Raw genomic sequence first — 16,022 nt, 5'->3', positions numbered from 1 at the left:
AATGTAGAGTCCCCTCCAGCATACATCTTTCTCGTCTCCTTTTGCTGCCTGGAAAGTAGATGTGACGCTGAGATACAAGCGCTATCTTGTGAGCATGACTAACGGCTCAAGCCCGGATGGAAAGCACGAAGAGCCCCAGGCCCCTGACAGCCCTATGGCGGTGCAGTCCCAGCCCTGGACTGCCAACTTCCAACGGTTCCATCGCTGCTGCCAGGCTGCTACGACACTTGGCCAAAAGCCACCCAAAATGTGTCTTGGCTGACATGAATGCTTGAATGAAGGGACAATTAAGAACTTGAAGTATCTCCTTAATGTCCCAGCTGAAATGACAAAAAAATGCCAAGAATGAAAGGTTTGCAGTCATCTCTCCAGGAATTTTCCTCCACCCTTCTAAGGATTAACATCAAGGCTTTCAGAGAAGCCAAGTCCCACCCATAGACTCCTGACTAACTTGCCTTCCTTCGCAATTTGGTGTCATACACGCAGTGTCACACACACAGTTCCCATGGGCTGTACACACTGTGCCTTTCCAAAGGCTTGGTCCTATACCAGCCTCGCCCAGCGTGAAACCTTCTGTCGAACCTAAGGCATCTGCCCTGGCATCTTGGTCAAAGTCCAAAAGCTGTAATTGCATTCTGATACTTGTAAGTGCTCCCAGAGTTCCAATTAGGTAGTATTTATTTCCCAGCCATGAAAGATTATGCCCGACATAGCTCTGCACACTAAAGCAAGGGGTCTGGCCTAAGTGGTAAAGGTGTGATAAAGTCCTCAGTGTGATAGGAGCCACCACGAGGGTGGGACAGGTGCTTCCACCTGGTCACACAGAGCCAGCCGGGGGCAGCCGGTATCTTGGAAGCAGCTGAGTTGGAAGGGTCACACTTGTTTCCCGTGGTCATTACCAAGAAATGAACTGCAGGTAGTTTTACTTCCCTTGAATGACTGCTAAGGGGGGGTGTTAGTACATGAACAGGACCAAACTCCAGCCCCATCTCCAGCAGCTATCAAATTATAGCCCACCTGAGGAACACAAAAACTAAATTCCTCCTAGTATACAGTCTGCTATCTTAATACTACACAGTGACTTTGTATTCCAATGAATAAGTGATACATAAACAAGGTATGCTGCTCTGCTGAAAGAGGTATCTCACGGGCCAAACGTTTTATTTAATGTGCAAGACTTTAATAAATACTTGACAAAACAGAGAAATAAAATACATTCGGAAAAATATTTGAAATGACCCTTTTGGATTAAATGAGAAAAGCTCAAGTTTTCAATGCCTAAAGTTACACTGCATTCCAATCAAGACAAGACCTCCACACACAATGAAGAGAAAATCTCTAATAATTTATTGACCTTCAGTTTCACATTGTGAAAAAAAAAATAACAGTTTTACAAAACCTCAAAAATGTAGTAGTAGCAAACAAGTACATAGGAACACGAACATTTTACTAACTTATAGAGTTCAGTACGTGAGTCACATATTCAATAGCCAAGAGGGGGATAGTACACGGCTCTAATCACTCTTATTCAGACAGGTGTCAAGCCCAGAGAAAGGGAGCTACACAATTATACCAGAAGTGGAAGGCTGCCCTTTGTTATCCGTTTCTACAGCAACCAGCCCACAAAATAAGAAGAACCTTCTCTGTCTTATGCCAAAGTTTTTTTGTGTGTACTGTGCTGTGAATTGTATTTGCTTCAAAGTGCAGGGCATTTCACAGGGTGCGAATGGTCAAGTAGCAATCCCAAATGCCTGCATCAATTCAAAGACCAGGAGCCCAGAAAGTTCCTCGCAGGCTGGGGGCCCACCCTTTCGGTGGCTCCCGCTGGCTCACACATAGTAATTAATAGAGGATTCAAGGACGGGCCACAACTTTGAAACAGCTGCAGAAAATTCTTCCTGCTTTCAGAGCCACACAGTGACACATACATCTCTCGACAGATTTGCATCATAAACTAGCTGTAACTGCGACAATATAATGACCCTGACTATGCTGCCAGGAGACAATTAGACATTTGCATTGCTTAGAACACATCCAAGGACTCGCTGCTGGAGAGCACTGGGATTCTTTTATTCCGACGGCTCATTTATGTAATTTGGTCCAACTACAGTCTACTTGGCCACGGCATGGACAGACATGCACACTGAAAGTATTAATGTGGAGGAAAACGTTAAGGGTTTATCTGTCATCAGACGATGCAAACACTCACAACATCAAAGGTTATCAGTCTTGACCCTATTTTCTAAGATACAGCAATATGAGAAACATGGACAAAAGCAGATCAAATTGCAAACTCTGGTTTTCCCCAGACAACTCTGCAGAAGGAAGCACCTACGAGTCTAGCACTAATACCTACCACGGCACAGGGTCAGTAAATAAGCACTCCACAGAGCAAAGAATGTATTCACAACTGGCTCCCAGCTGGACCAGAAAACCTCTCCACTGGGCCACTGCTTACATTTCTTTGGTGTTTTGTGACCCATCGTGTCACTTCTGTATACCAAAGAGTTCTCCCAACTTTTACCTAAAGAAGAACAACAAGTGTGTCTTGTACCACTCTGAGTGTTTCCCTAAAGAACTTGTAGCGCTTGCTCAATCAGACTGCAAGGAGTCAAGCGAATGTGGTCAGTAAATTAATTTGGGCCTGTGACATTTTCATTTTTCCCATCAAGTGTGGCTATGGCAAAGCTTTCTCATAGGGTAATAAATAGTTAAATAAATAAACTTTGGACAACATCTTTATCTCTGCCCTATATACAGAACTAGTCCATAGGATTTTCCAGGATTTCAGGATATTCTACAAAGAAAGAAAACAAAAAAACGTAAAGCGATTTGGTCCTTTCCAAATTTCAGCAGCTGAGACTGAAGTTAGGTAGCAGACGGAAAGGAAAAGAGCAGAAAGAAGAATTCTACTTTCATCCTCCCAGCCATCTGCATGACCATGCCCCATGAAACCCCATTAAAAGGTGGGCATCTAAGAAAAGTGACCCCCCATGGTTTCAGTACCTCTGGGATGTAATTTTCATTTTCTGTCTTGTACTCTTTCCCTGTCTTGACATTTGAACAAACCCCCCCAACCCCCCCACCCTCCAGTTATGCTCCAACTTATAATTCAAAAGTTTTCATTTTGTGCAGCAAAGCACATCAACAGCTACAGAATGTGCAAAACATACAACTGTTCACACACGTCCATACACGTGAAGACAACCGTAAGAATTGTTTCAGCATGCAGGCATCGAACAATAAATAGCTAAATCTATAACAAATTTCTTAACAGCCAAGGGAAAGTTTAAAGTCACTTATAAATAGAAAAGCACATCTACTACTCAACGGTTAACTACAATAATGTCCCCATTGTTCGGACGGTCCTGGGAAGCACAGCCCACCCCTTCAGGATTAGGGAGAGTCGGGCGCTCCTCATTCTTCAGCCAGCCCAGCCAGCATCCCTCCCGGCCCACACTGGGGCTTTGGGCTTTGAACCTCCAACAGCAGCTGGTGTGAAGAAGGCTTCAGGCTCGCTCCTCAGAGAGAGCTGACAACCATTTCAAATTTTACACATAAATGGTGGAGCCCATGGAAATCAAATGCTGAATGTGGTACAGCAAGAGAAAAGGTCCAGCTTTTCTTTCCCTTTGAGGGGCTGATTAACGCTGACATTAATCCACAATTACAAGACAAGGACTAGATCACAGGTTCACCCATTCATATTTAAACCATGTGCTACTCACACGGAAAGCCCCACCCCCTCCCTCACCCCTTCCTTCATGTCCACGAGGGGCACCGCCAAGGTGCGGTGGGTGTTGCTCGATGCCGGTGCCTCTTCTCACTTCATTACACTTGGCTTCTCCAAAGCAGAAATCTCGTATTGTCTCTCACCCGGTGATGGGGGAAGCTGAAACAGAAAAAGAAACAAAGAAAAAAAAGGAAGCATGAAGGGTTTGTCTAAATCACCACTTTGAGAACTTTTTCAGTAATTACAAAATTTTTAAAACTTTCACTCCGGACAGACATGGACAATACTGCTTCTAAGGGTCTTAATTGTATGTTCAGCAGGAACCATGCAAAGATTGTCAGAACGAACTGAATGTATGCACACAGGTACACGCATGCCCATGCAGATGGCAGCCTGACCAAAGACAACAGTGTCCAAAGGAGGCCTTTACTTCTTCCCGAAACATATGTTCAAATTCAAATCTATGCATTTAGGTGCATCTGTTGCCAACATTCATAAAATTCCTGCTTAAACAGAGTCACTGTGAAGTGATCACGAGGGGATCAAAAGGAGGAGATTCCTATGCAAACCCTCCAGGCCTAGTTACCATAAAGGATTTCAAATTAAATTTATTCACCATATAGAAAGCAGACCTATTAATCCTCTTTATTTAAATGCATCTCTATGATTTATTATGGCAGAAATCAGTCTTACTGCCTTTCATATGACCACGTACCAGACAGACCAAAGCTGGAGTTCATTCTCCGAGTCCGTTAGCACAGTACTATTATCAATGGAATCTACCAACTTCAGGGTGCATATAAACTCGAGCTACTGTGACCACCAAGCTTGGCGTTTTCTCGCACTACTCACTCTGCCCACTTATTTATATCTGATTTCATACTGGGAAATCTTGCACAGGGCTTTTAAAATACCCAATCTGCTCAGAAAGCACACTTCTAGGTCTAGTTTTGGAATCTGTATTCCTGCGCTGTAACTCTTAAGTATAGACAAAGGGAATGCTGAAGAGGCCATTCATTAATTTCAGTGAATTCTTCTCACTTTGCTTTTATGTGTTCAGGAGTCTGATTCACTTCCTTGCTGTTGCTTTTGGCTGTTTCCTAACAGTGATTCAAGCCTTCAAGGCATTCCTTAGACTATGGTGTCATCCCCCAGCTCCACCTCCTTGCAACCTGTATATCCACATTAGCTGAAAGAATGTATCTTGTAATAATATAAAATTTCAAGGCATTGCACATTCACACAGGAGAGGGGGGCTCAAAGAGAAGAAACAAAGCAAATGAAAGTCCCAGTGCTGTCTTGATAGGATCACAGGCACCATGAAAATAGAGAATAATCAAAGTAATTTCCTCTCTGTTCTTCCCACCCACCGATGGAGCAGCAGGAGACACAGTAGTTAAAACTTCCTTGGCAGATGAGCTTTTAGACCAGGGAGGTTTTTGTCAGCACTAGATTAATTCATTTAGCACCTCCACTGGAAGAGCACGGGGCCAGGGCTGATACCTACTGAGTGCTTTGCGTCACTCCATCCAGCTTGAAAGTTTTAGCACTATCTGGTGTGCAGTAAACTTTAGAAATTTAAACCAACATTCTCCCTGTCAGACACTGAAAGAGTAGCTTTGATCAGGCGCTCACGACGCCCGTTAAAAGCAGCAACCCTGGCCCTGTCAAATTCGGTTTTATGTGCTTGACTCTGGCTGGGGGCAGCAGGGTGAAGAGGATGTTGTTTCACATATAGCTCAGCACTTTATTTGCTCTGTTTCCCAGGGACCGGAAGTCTGTGATTAGGTTCAAATAACCAGGACAGGGTGAATTCAAGTGTTTGCCAACATGCTCTGGCTGAAAGCGGAGGAACCAGAAGCGAAGACCCAAGACAACAGATAATGGTCAAAGAAACCTGATTTTCCCACCACACAAAAGCTACCTCCGCTAGATCTCGGACCACAGTCTCCATTGAAAAGAGGAAAGAAAACTGTAAATACTGAATATATGCCAGGCACTGGGTTAGGTACTTTTGTCCAAGTCTGAATTTGGACAGATCTTGGGGTAAGTAGAGTTCAAACCACTCATTTCACAGAGGAGCAGTCTCAGTGCAGAAGAGATCTAAAACTTAAAGCTAGGACCAGAACAAATAGCTGCGGTCTCAGTGTCCTTACGTGGCTCCAAGGATGCCAGTCGGTCTACTAATTAGCATTATGGATGCACCATTACCGTCCCTGGCAATTTTTACGTCTCTTCTGCACACATACACTCAGTTCTGGATGAACACCTAATTTAGTGCTGTTAATTGAAGCTTTTGCCTAGGAGGTTCTTTAAAACTACTTGGGAGTTGAGTCATACATTCATATCTCAAATGAAATAACCACTTGCAGAGCGTTTGTTTATTCAGGATTACTGAGATGCCAGCAAGGCTGCAAAAACCAGTTTGGTGTGGGACGCTGTGCACCCGGTGGCTTCCCAGAGCAGGCGTCTGACTGTTCCCGCTCCTTTGAAGGAGCTTCATTCCAAGGAAATACTGCTTTACTAGGAATTCTGCTAACTGTAACAGACTGGAGGAGATAACCGAAGAAGCAAAAGAAGCAAAACGAACAGAAAGATGAAATGTGAAAGTGAGGCTATTTTAATGTTTTATATGAGCTGTAAATAAGAGAAGGGGAAAGAAATACTGCAGAAAACAGGGCCAGAAGTTCCCAAGTCATGAGTTGGCTTTCACTGTAGTGCCTCCAAAGCAATTATCTTCTTCTCTTAGTATTATTAGTAATAGGCCCATGAATCACCTAAACAAATCTACACATTCCTTGTGTCCTGTGCTACACTTACACGTGCATGGGTGATTCTGGGACCAATCCTCAGAGTGCTTAGCAGGAGCAAAGCAGCCGTGAGCTTTGCCTATACTCAACTTGTAGGCTGATTAATTATTACAGCCAAGAGTATAATACACTGTTAAGTACACAGACAACCATTATGGACCCAGATATGACACTTAATACAACTTTTGTTAGTCCCAACAATAAGGCCAGCCTGACTAATTCTGAAAGGATGCAGTTATAGGGCAACGGGTCAGTGTATCTGCTCATCAAAGGCCTACAGTGTAGGTGCAACTTTTCACAAGGACAGTTCTAGAATCCTCCTTACAGTTAAGAAATGCCCTAAAATGGGCTATATTTTGAGGGAAGAAAAATTTACATAATCTAATACTCAGTTTGGAAAGAGTAAACTAGGAAAGAACTTGAGCGACACATTTTTTAAATCCTATTCCATCCAGAAAGGGCTTCAGGAAGCAAAATCTAGTATCAGCCTGGGATGACACCCATACAAAACTCAAGTTTACCAAGTGGCCAGTCAGCTGGAGGCTCAAGTGCTATGAGACAGGCTACCTGGGCTGACTTCTTGACCAACTCCACCACTTATTAATTAAGCCCTGCAGGCTTGGGCAACTTGCTCAGCCTCTGTGTGCACCAGCTGTTTTCATCTGCACAAAGAGGAGGGTCGTAACACCCCCTAGGGCTGTTGTAAGGATCAAATGGGAAGATCCATGTGCAACACACAGCACCACCCCAGGCACACAGTGAGGGGTCCAGACACACGAGCTGGTGCCATCGACAGAGGTCAGGGGTTCTCAAGCATGCTGTCCATTAGCACCACCAGAAAAGCTTAAAAATATTCATGTTTGGGCCCTACCCAGATCTCATGAAACAGTCTCTAGGATGGGCAGTTTCTAGAAAGTTCACTGGGTGATTCTGGGGCTCTTGATCACTCAGAACCTCTAGCTTATGAGGGTGTTACAGCTGTGGTCGACACCAGGGTTTAGAATCTGGGGGTATAAAATCTTTTATTTTTACAGTTTTTGTAGTACTTCCCTATAGGTGGTGTGGGTCATCCCAAACTCTCCATTCCAAATGTGAGACAGTCAACCTAATAAAATGCATACTTACGTCTCCAGCACAAACCTTCTCTTACCTCATGCTGTCTTTCTTTAAGATGGACTATGATTAGGAAGGCAGATGTTTCCAGGTGCTGACAAATGCAGTGGGAATCAGCGAGTAAGGGACCGTGGTGATGCTGTTCCATGCATCTAAAGTGGGGTCGTAACAGTCCAAAGTCTTGCACCGCTGGATGCCAAAGTATCCTCCAACCACGTAGAGCTTGTTTCCGGAGGCCACGGCATGGCAGCTCATGCGCTTCGCTGTCACGTCTCCCACCTTGGTCCACTGGTAAGTTTCACTGTTGAATTTATAGGCAGAGCAGGCAGAGAACTCTGTATCTCCGCCCATAATAAAAATCTGGTTCCCCAGCACAGCTGCTGCTGTGTAACGCCAGGGCTGGGGACAGGTGGCAGGTACTGTCCACCTGTTTTCACATTGATCATAACACTGAACCTTGGGGAGCTTGTCATGACTGACACTGGTACCTCCGAAAGCAAACAACTTGAGTTTGGCACTCACTACAGCGGCATTGCTAACACCCTCTCGAAGGGGGGCTACCATGGTCCATTTGTTGGTTGTGGGGTCATAATGTTCCACTTGCTTTAGGGAGACGGAGGGCGAGGCCGGGAGGCAGCCAGTGGCGGCCGTGTGTCCCCCAACCACATACAGACAGTGCTTCAGTTCAGCCGAGCCGTGGCCAAACCTGGCCACCAGCATGGGGGCAGCTTTGGACCACTCCTCATGCAGGGTATCATAGACCCAGACATCTTTCGAGACTCCATTTTCAGACCCCCGGCCCCCAGTAATATACACTTTGCAGCCGATGGCACACGCACTGAACTCTTTCCTTGGGCTGGGAATATCAGCCTTGGGAATGATTTCTTTGGCCTTCTGGTCTACCAGATACAGCTTATCACACATGAAAGTCTGTCCTCCCAGGAGGAAGAGGGCATGGCCTGTTTTCCGAGGCCGGGCACAGAGGCTGGTCACCACACCGTCATTCTGCAGGATTTTCAGTTTGCACCGGATGGCCTCTTCCACAATCTCCTTACTCTTTCTCTGTTTGGTGATGAGCTCCTCCATGGCCACCTTCTCCATGAGATAGATGGCAGGCAGGAGTGCCAGCCTCACCGTCTGCAACAGTTCTGGGAGGTAGCAATAGCGCTTCTTCAGGTCGTAACTGATCCAGTTAATTGCAGACTCATATACAAGCCTTTCATCTTCTGTCTCCAACTCTTCACTGGATAGGAGCTGCACAACCATGTCCTGTGGCAGCTGGAGGAAGTCTTCATTCTTCCTGATGGTTTGGAAGTTGCTGAGACACATTCTCCAGGAGAGTTCGTACAGCTTGGTGCATTGGTGCGCATCGGACAACAGCAGCATACCCAGGCAGTTGGTGGGATGCAGGTTCTTTTCCAGGAATTCGGCACATGCATCTCTTATGTCTTGAAACTCCAGCATGTCACCAGCTTCCAGGAGTGATTCTGCATTTTCTTCATTGATGATGACCCGGGAGGAGTATGCATAGTCAAGGAGCAACTCCAAGACTTCTGGGTGGATGGAATTGTCAAAGTTGACTTCACTGTCCTGGCTCTCTTTCAGGCCACCGCTGAACATGGCTTCAAAGTAGCGGCTGCACGCAGCCAGCACCGCCCGGTGGCAAGGGAAAGTCCTATTTCCAGCGTGGAGAAGCACATCAGTAAAGAGGCGTTGCTGCCGTAGAAGGTTCAAGTGCGTGAGGACACTGTCAGCGTAGGAAGACTTGTGAAACAGATAGATGTTAATGGAGCCGCTGCTGGCCCTGGACTTGCGGTTCTCATGCACACTGACTGACATTTTGTTTCCACTCCCTACAACATAGAGCAAAACAAAACAAAATAAAGGTTCAACAAAAGGCTCCTGATGTTCCCAGCAGCCAAACAAAAGCAACACTCATTTTGGACAAAGAAAACTGGATACTTTGTAGTCAGCCCTGCTGCCTACTTTTCTGACAAGGGTAAGGCCATTCCATAACAAAGCCTATGACAACTGCCTGGAAGCAACCACCTTGGCTGTAATAACTGTTGAGCTGTTAGAACCACACTGTTAAGAGGAAAAAAAAAAAAAAAAATCACTGCTTAAAAGCAGGTTCATCTTGGAAAACCTGACTGCCAACTTCCACGACACTGAAGTCCTTGAGAATGTAAGTCAGCAAAAGCCAAGGGGAGTAGGTCTCGCACAGCTCCTTGAGTCCAGCTGATTCACTGCAAGGCCACTTAAAATGCCAAACCCCCTGCTCTCGTAACGCCAGGTCAGGTTCTGGCTTTCATGCCCTCTGCTACATAAAGCTATGTGTAAAACAAATACCTTATAATTAATTCCATTAAGAATTCCTTTGGTAAGGTCCAAACTCCACATACATAGTCAATGCCCAACTTCTGCAATGGCCAGGCCTTTATTTAAATGTTAACAGATAATTTCTAACCAGATAGCTCTCCCACTGCAGCGTTTTAAATGGACTCCAGCATAAACATTACCATATATTGATCAACATGCTTAAAGCAAAAGTACAGAGTGGATTCCAGCCACAGTAGCCACCCATCTTTCTTGCTCTGGACAGCTTCCAAAATGAGGATTTGGCACAGAAAAAGAAGAGTATTTTGAGTAGTGCACTACTGCTGCTTTTCCATTTTTTCCAGCTCTGCAATAATTTTTGGAAAGCCAGTCCCAAGAACAAAGGATGCATTCACCCCCTCGTTTGATTAAATGGTGTTCATGGTTACCTGCAAATACTGGCACCTGCATATAGGAAGTTCAAGATGCAAACATTGCCTTATTTAAATTAAAAACCACACAGGCGTGTGTGTGTACACATAGATGTATTCTTTTGCCAGCTATGGTTAATTGAGGACCATCCTAGAATTTATTTGCTGACTAATATGTTTTCCTGGATATTGAAAATTACAGCAGAACTAAATTCTACCTTTTGGTTTTCTGCAGTAAAAAACGTAGGGTAAAGACATGGGAAATACCTATGATCTATCTTCAAACACCAAACCCAACCCCTTGCATACAGACTGTATTCCAGCCCTCTGCTAATTCAGAAGAATCAAGCCCTTAAGAACCCTCCTCCTTCCAAGGGTTCCTAAGGAAGATTTTTATCCCCAGAGGGTAAACTGTAGCTGGTTACAGTGTCAGTTTCAAACCCAGAGGCCTCATAGCTCAGCTGAAACCATTTGTTTTTCCTTCAACTACTCAATATTTATTTTTTAATTTATGTTCCATTTGTTAATAAATGCAAATGAATGGTTTACCAGATGTATGGTGTAGAAAATCTAAACTACACTTTCCCAACCAGCTGGGAGAGAAGGCACTGAAAACAAAAGCAGGTGCCTCCCATGACGGTGACATTCAGATCACATATCATTAAGTAATGTAACTAGTTTGCTTTTACTGTTGAAATGTAACTTTTCATTATGTATAAACATGGCTTCCTAGGAGGTAGTAAGCAACACAGTCTAACACTTCGAATTCTGGCATTGGACTTTATAAAGCACCTAGAAATCTCCAGGGACTTAGGATGTAAAAAAGGAGAGGGGTCAAGCATCACCCCCACCTGAACTCCCTCTACCTGCAAGTCCATCTTAACCAAGGCCCAGAGATCTAGAGAATGAGCACTAAGGGTGCCTACATGCACCAGATTTGTGGAGTGTTCAGACATCTACCTTGTATGCTCCACCGCTGCGGGTGCCTTCTGAATGAGTACATTCAACTTTTAGTATTTGGAGGAAGATTGAAAGTCTAAACCTGTCAATACTATACTCCTAGGAAGCTGCCTTTCCTCTAAAGAAAGGAGATATCTCTGGCAGAAGAACTAGGTACAAGCATCAAAGTGCCTGCTCTTTGGGCTGGAATCCTTGGGGCCCAGACACGTGCCTCTGAACGTGAGATTCGCAGGTATAAAACAACATTCCCAACCAGGTGCACACTTAAGAAAACAGTTTGTTTAGAGGACCTCGGGATACAGGATGTGTATCGCTCTGCACCCTGTGTTTATGCTGCTGTCTTTTCCAGGTTGGCCCAGAAAGCCAGGAGGGAGAGCGCAGCTTGTCGTCTTGGATACCATCCAAATGGAAAAGAATGTCACCATCAAAGTTTAACATTCCTGCAGTAATGTATGATTAAAATAAAAGGTGCACTTGAAAACCCAAGGGAAACAACTTGCTTCCTGCTTTGGAATTAGGCAAACATCAAAATATCGGCAGAAGACCATTTAGACAGTCACCAAACGCACCTTCAACACAAAGTGAAACATTCTGTTGGCATTTTTGAAGCCCCTAGAGGTTCAATATTTGCATGCCACAGACAAGGACAAAAAAATGCACACATATACTTAACCTGCTTCTACAAAGAAGACAGAGAAAAGGGCTGCTATTATTGTGAACATCAAAGGGGCTTTTAGTTCCAGTAACTTCAATTCCCTTAAGGCTCCTTAGGCTCTCTTCCTGCAATGTTTAGCGCCCCCAAGTCTTCAGACTGTGAGCCGGATTGCAGTGCCCGCAATAGGGAAACTAGGCGGATATTCTCAAGTCCTCACACTACTGGTAACAATGCAACATCATAAAGACCTTAAAAATAATTTTAACACCCAACCCGCTGCAATAGTTGCAACGCTCATGCGCTGACCGTGCCTGTGAGGACGACACCAAATTGCATGTCCAACTAGTTCAGTTTCACCTCCACCCCGCCCAGCCATTCCTATCCTTTGATTAATAATGTTACACTGAAAGCCAAGTGCACGCACGAGAAGCCAGTTTTTCAGAAACCAGTTTTCATTCATTTCCCACAGACGTCTGGCCACAGAGAAGCGCCCCGCACGAGGGGTGTCTGCGAATGTCCCCAACTTTCCCCGGAACCGGGGAGGCTGCAACGTGAGCCAGGCTGGCGGGTCGGGTCCCCACCGTGGCTTTCCGCTCCCCCGCGGCTTGCCCGGGCAACGCGCGCTGAGGGGAGGCCCCTCCCGCAGGGTCGGGCTGCCGCGGGCGGCACCAGGACAGGGGCGGCCGCCGGGGTTCCCCCCAGGACAGCTGCCCCGGCCCGGCGCCCGCAGCCCCAGCCACCCCTGGCTCGCCGCGGCGCCCGCAACAGGTCGGGGTGGTGGGGGAACTCACAGCAAGTGGAGACGCCTCAGCGACAGCAGCTGGGTTCCTGCCTCGGTCACGGGCGGGGAGGCGACGAGGCGAGCGTCTCGGTCCCGGGCGAAAGAAGTGCGCGTGGGGCGCCAGCCGAGAGGTGGTCTCTGCCGGGGCTGGGCACGCGGAGCCCACGCGGCAGGCGGCTCGCCTGGTTCTCGCGGCCCGGATCGGGCCAGCAGCGTGGCTCCGGAGCTTGTCGAGGAGGCCGGCGAGCCCGCGGCCGCAGGCGCCACGGAAGGAGGCGGGCGGTGCGCGCTGGGGGAGGGAGCTCAAGCGCCGTGCGCGCCGGCGGCCGCCTGGCGTCTGCACCCGGGCTCCGCGCGCCACCTCCTCACCGGCTGCAGAGCGCTCTGCGCCCAGCCCCGCGCGCCGGGCTATAAGCGGCGCGGCGGGAGAGGAGGGAGGGGGCGCGCATGCAAAGATCCGGCACGGGGGAGGGAGGAAGAGGGGGAGGAGGGCGGCAGGAGGAGGGGGAGAGGAGCCGGGGAGAGCGAGTCGGGAGTGAGCGGAGGAAGCGGGGGAGGGGCTCGGGAGCGCAGACAAAGCGGACGCACGCTCCCAGCCACTCCTGCTGCAGCCCTCCGCGAGCGCGGATAAAATGAGTTTTCCGGGCTCAGAGATCTGCGCCTCCCTGCAGCCTAGCCAGGGATGGACCCCAGAGCGGAGGGACCCAGCACAAGGGGGGACAGGCAGGGCCGCGCAGCCCGGTGCGCTCCACGGTGTCGCAGCCCGCGCCGCCCGAGACAGGGTGGCCCGGGCCGAGGGGACGTCTGCGGCAAGCACAACTGACCCGTAACGGGCTGGCGCGTGGGACACCGGAGGGGGACAGTGGCGAGGGAGGCCCACAAATCTGCTCACTGTGGGGACACCGGGGTGGGGCAGGACAGGATTTAGGCTTCTCGATGGCAGGACGGACTCGAGAGCCGTCCCCCCCAACCCGCCGCCCCGGACCCCCACCCGCCGGACTCTGCCCGGCGCGCCCGGCAGCCGGGCCTGGGAGCTGTCCGGCCGCGTGCTCAGCAGCCAATCGCCTGTGCTGAGCGAGCTCTGCCCCTGCCAAAGCGGGGAGCCGGCACCTCTCACACCGGCCCTGCCTGCGTTTTACGGCTTGACGTTGCCTGGAGTTCACTAGAGAGCCCAGCACACACACTCTCGATGCCTGTGTGCCAGGCGGAGAGGTAGATCATTCGGAAAATAATCTCGCGGGGCGATCACTAGGAATCCTAGGCACTAAGGCCTTCTCTCTCCACTGCGAGCTAAAGTGCCCGGGTTCCCCCCCACCTCCCGCTCGGTATTTGGAATAAAGTCTATGAATGAACTGTGGCGATTACCGCTCCAGCCCCTTGTCTCCCAGGTGAGAAAACCGTGGGCCAGAGAATTGTGAATCGCCTGGCAGTGTGAGGGCCCCGCCGCTGCCCGCCCCCTCCTCTTCACCCTCCGTTTTCCTTGAAATACTAGGTCAGAAATGGTTTAAACTGGCTGAAGAACGCTCTACCTGGAGCTTCCAGGGACCACAGGCTTCTGAGCTCAGACTGTGAGTCCTTTATCCAAGTTCAGTTTCCCTCTGCCGTTGCACTCGCGCTGAGAAATTTCGCTGCTTCCAAAGAAAGACACTGCCCTCTGAAGTCCTTTGTTAGTATTGACTCAGCCGCACCGAGAGCCCTTTAAAATCTGTTTTGCATTTTAATGTTTAGAGCAGAGTCCTGGCTCCAGAGAGCTCCACAAAGCTGGAGAGGCCCGATCCGCTCAAGGTAAGAACAAGGTGCAGGTCCAGAGGGCCTGGCAGCCGAGGAAAGGAGGCGAGCAGAGCGGGTTCCTGCAGGAAAAAAAGGAGCAGACCAGCGGAGACCAAAGGACTAGAAACTCTGTAGACACCAGAAGCAAGTGTTGAAAAGATGGAGGTGGGAACGTGTAACTATTCCATGGGTCTTTTAAAAACATGTTTCTGGGGCCTGTGGCAAGTGTGGGAAGCCATCAGGATAGAATCCTTTGTGCCTTCGGGACACTTTCTAGCCGTCTTTGTCTGGGTCATGAGTAAAACCCAAGCCTGTTGGTTTTGAAGACCAAATGTTGACATCATCCACATTCTGCATATGATAAGAGTCAACACTTTTCCTCCTCAGGGAGTGTGTCCTTCTCGCTCCAGTCAGACGGTCCTTGATGAGGCCCACAGGAACAGTTGGTGGCCTAGCGGATCCCAGTTGGTGGCCACAAGGCGCCACCACAGTGGGAACTGGTAATCTGTGTTGCACCTTTACCCCCTGGAATTTGCAGTGTCCTTACCCAGGAGACAGCAAAGTTCACTTCTCTTTGCAAACAGCTTTACTAAGGAGGCAGGGCTGAAAATGGAATGAAATCTCCAGCCTTGTGTCATCAGCCACAGGCACCATTTTTCTGTGTCTTTTCTACCGTGTGCTGTCACTTGCTGGGCATCAATAAGAGAGGGAAAGGTTATGTACTGAAAAAACTTGAAACGTATTCAGTGACCGCATACACTGCTTCATCTGTCTCAGGGAGATAAGCAACACAAAGGTAAAGAAATTAGTTTATGTAAGTTGTGCAAAATGGAGAACATTTTCCTGCTGGAAGATGCAGGAACTAAGCTTACATTTTGGGAAAGTGCGTGTGCTGGCCTCCTATACAAATGGTACGCTGCGTCGCCCATGCCCATCTATCAGAGTTTTCAGGCTGTTGGGCAATTGCTTGTGGCTATCTCACAGCTGAATGTGATTTGCAAGTTTGCATATTTATGACCTAGCAACTCAAACTGTAATTTCTACAGGCTCTCCAAGCCAATCCTAAAGTAACTCTTGTCACCCACTTAGCTCCCGGAAGATCAGGTGAGGGAGTCCTACACAGAAGGAAGCCTCCTGCAGGACTGTGAGCGAACTGGACTAACACAGACAGGGATGTCCAGGTCACAGACAGCTCGGGAAATGCTACCTCCCTGTTTTGTGCAGCCCCCTGGGAATGTGTCTCTGCCTCTGCCTTGTGACACCAGTCCAAGGTCTCATTCTTTAATGCTATTAAGAAGCTACAGCGGAGGCTTTGGCCTTGTTATCTCCTCTCACAACCGTTACTCTGTTAGCTTGCAAAATAAACAGCATGGGGTTAAATGTATTAGCTGTCTTCAGACCTAATGTATCTTCATTCCTTCCTAATTTACACTTGGGCTGAATTAATGAGAAT

General features: G+C 48.0%; 1 protein-coding gene across 1 annotated transcript; it reads right to left on the bottom strand.

The window, feature by feature from the left end:
• Positions 1–1,324: 1,324 nt before the first annotated feature.
• On the bottom strand, positions 1,325–12,903 carry Enc1 (ectodermal-neural cortex 1 (with BTB domain)). Its single transcript, XM_005386066.2, has 3 exons — positions 12,810–12,903; positions 7,694–9,509; positions 1,325–3,892 (listed from the first exon to the last, which is right to left on the bottom strand). The coding sequence occupies exon 2, from the start codon at positions 9,493–9,495 to the stop codon at positions 7,726–7,728; it is 1,770 nt and encodes a 589-aa protein (XP_005386123.1). The 5' UTR covers positions 9,496–9,509; positions 12,810–12,903; the 3' UTR covers positions 1,325–3,892; positions 7,694–7,725.
• Between the last annotated feature and the right edge of the window lie 3,119 nt (positions 12,904–16,022).

Source organism: Chinchilla lanigera, unplaced genomic scaffold (genome assembly GCF_000276665.1).
Source record: "Chinchilla lanigera isolate Chin_1 unplaced genomic scaffold, ChiLan1.0 scaffold00024, whole genome shotgun sequence".
Classification (NCBI taxonomy): domain Eukaryota; kingdom Metazoa; phylum Chordata; class Mammalia; order Rodentia; family Chinchillidae; genus Chinchilla; species Chinchilla lanigera.
Note: the sequence above shows the minus strand (reverse complement) of the source record. Positions and strands in the feature narration are given on the sequence as shown.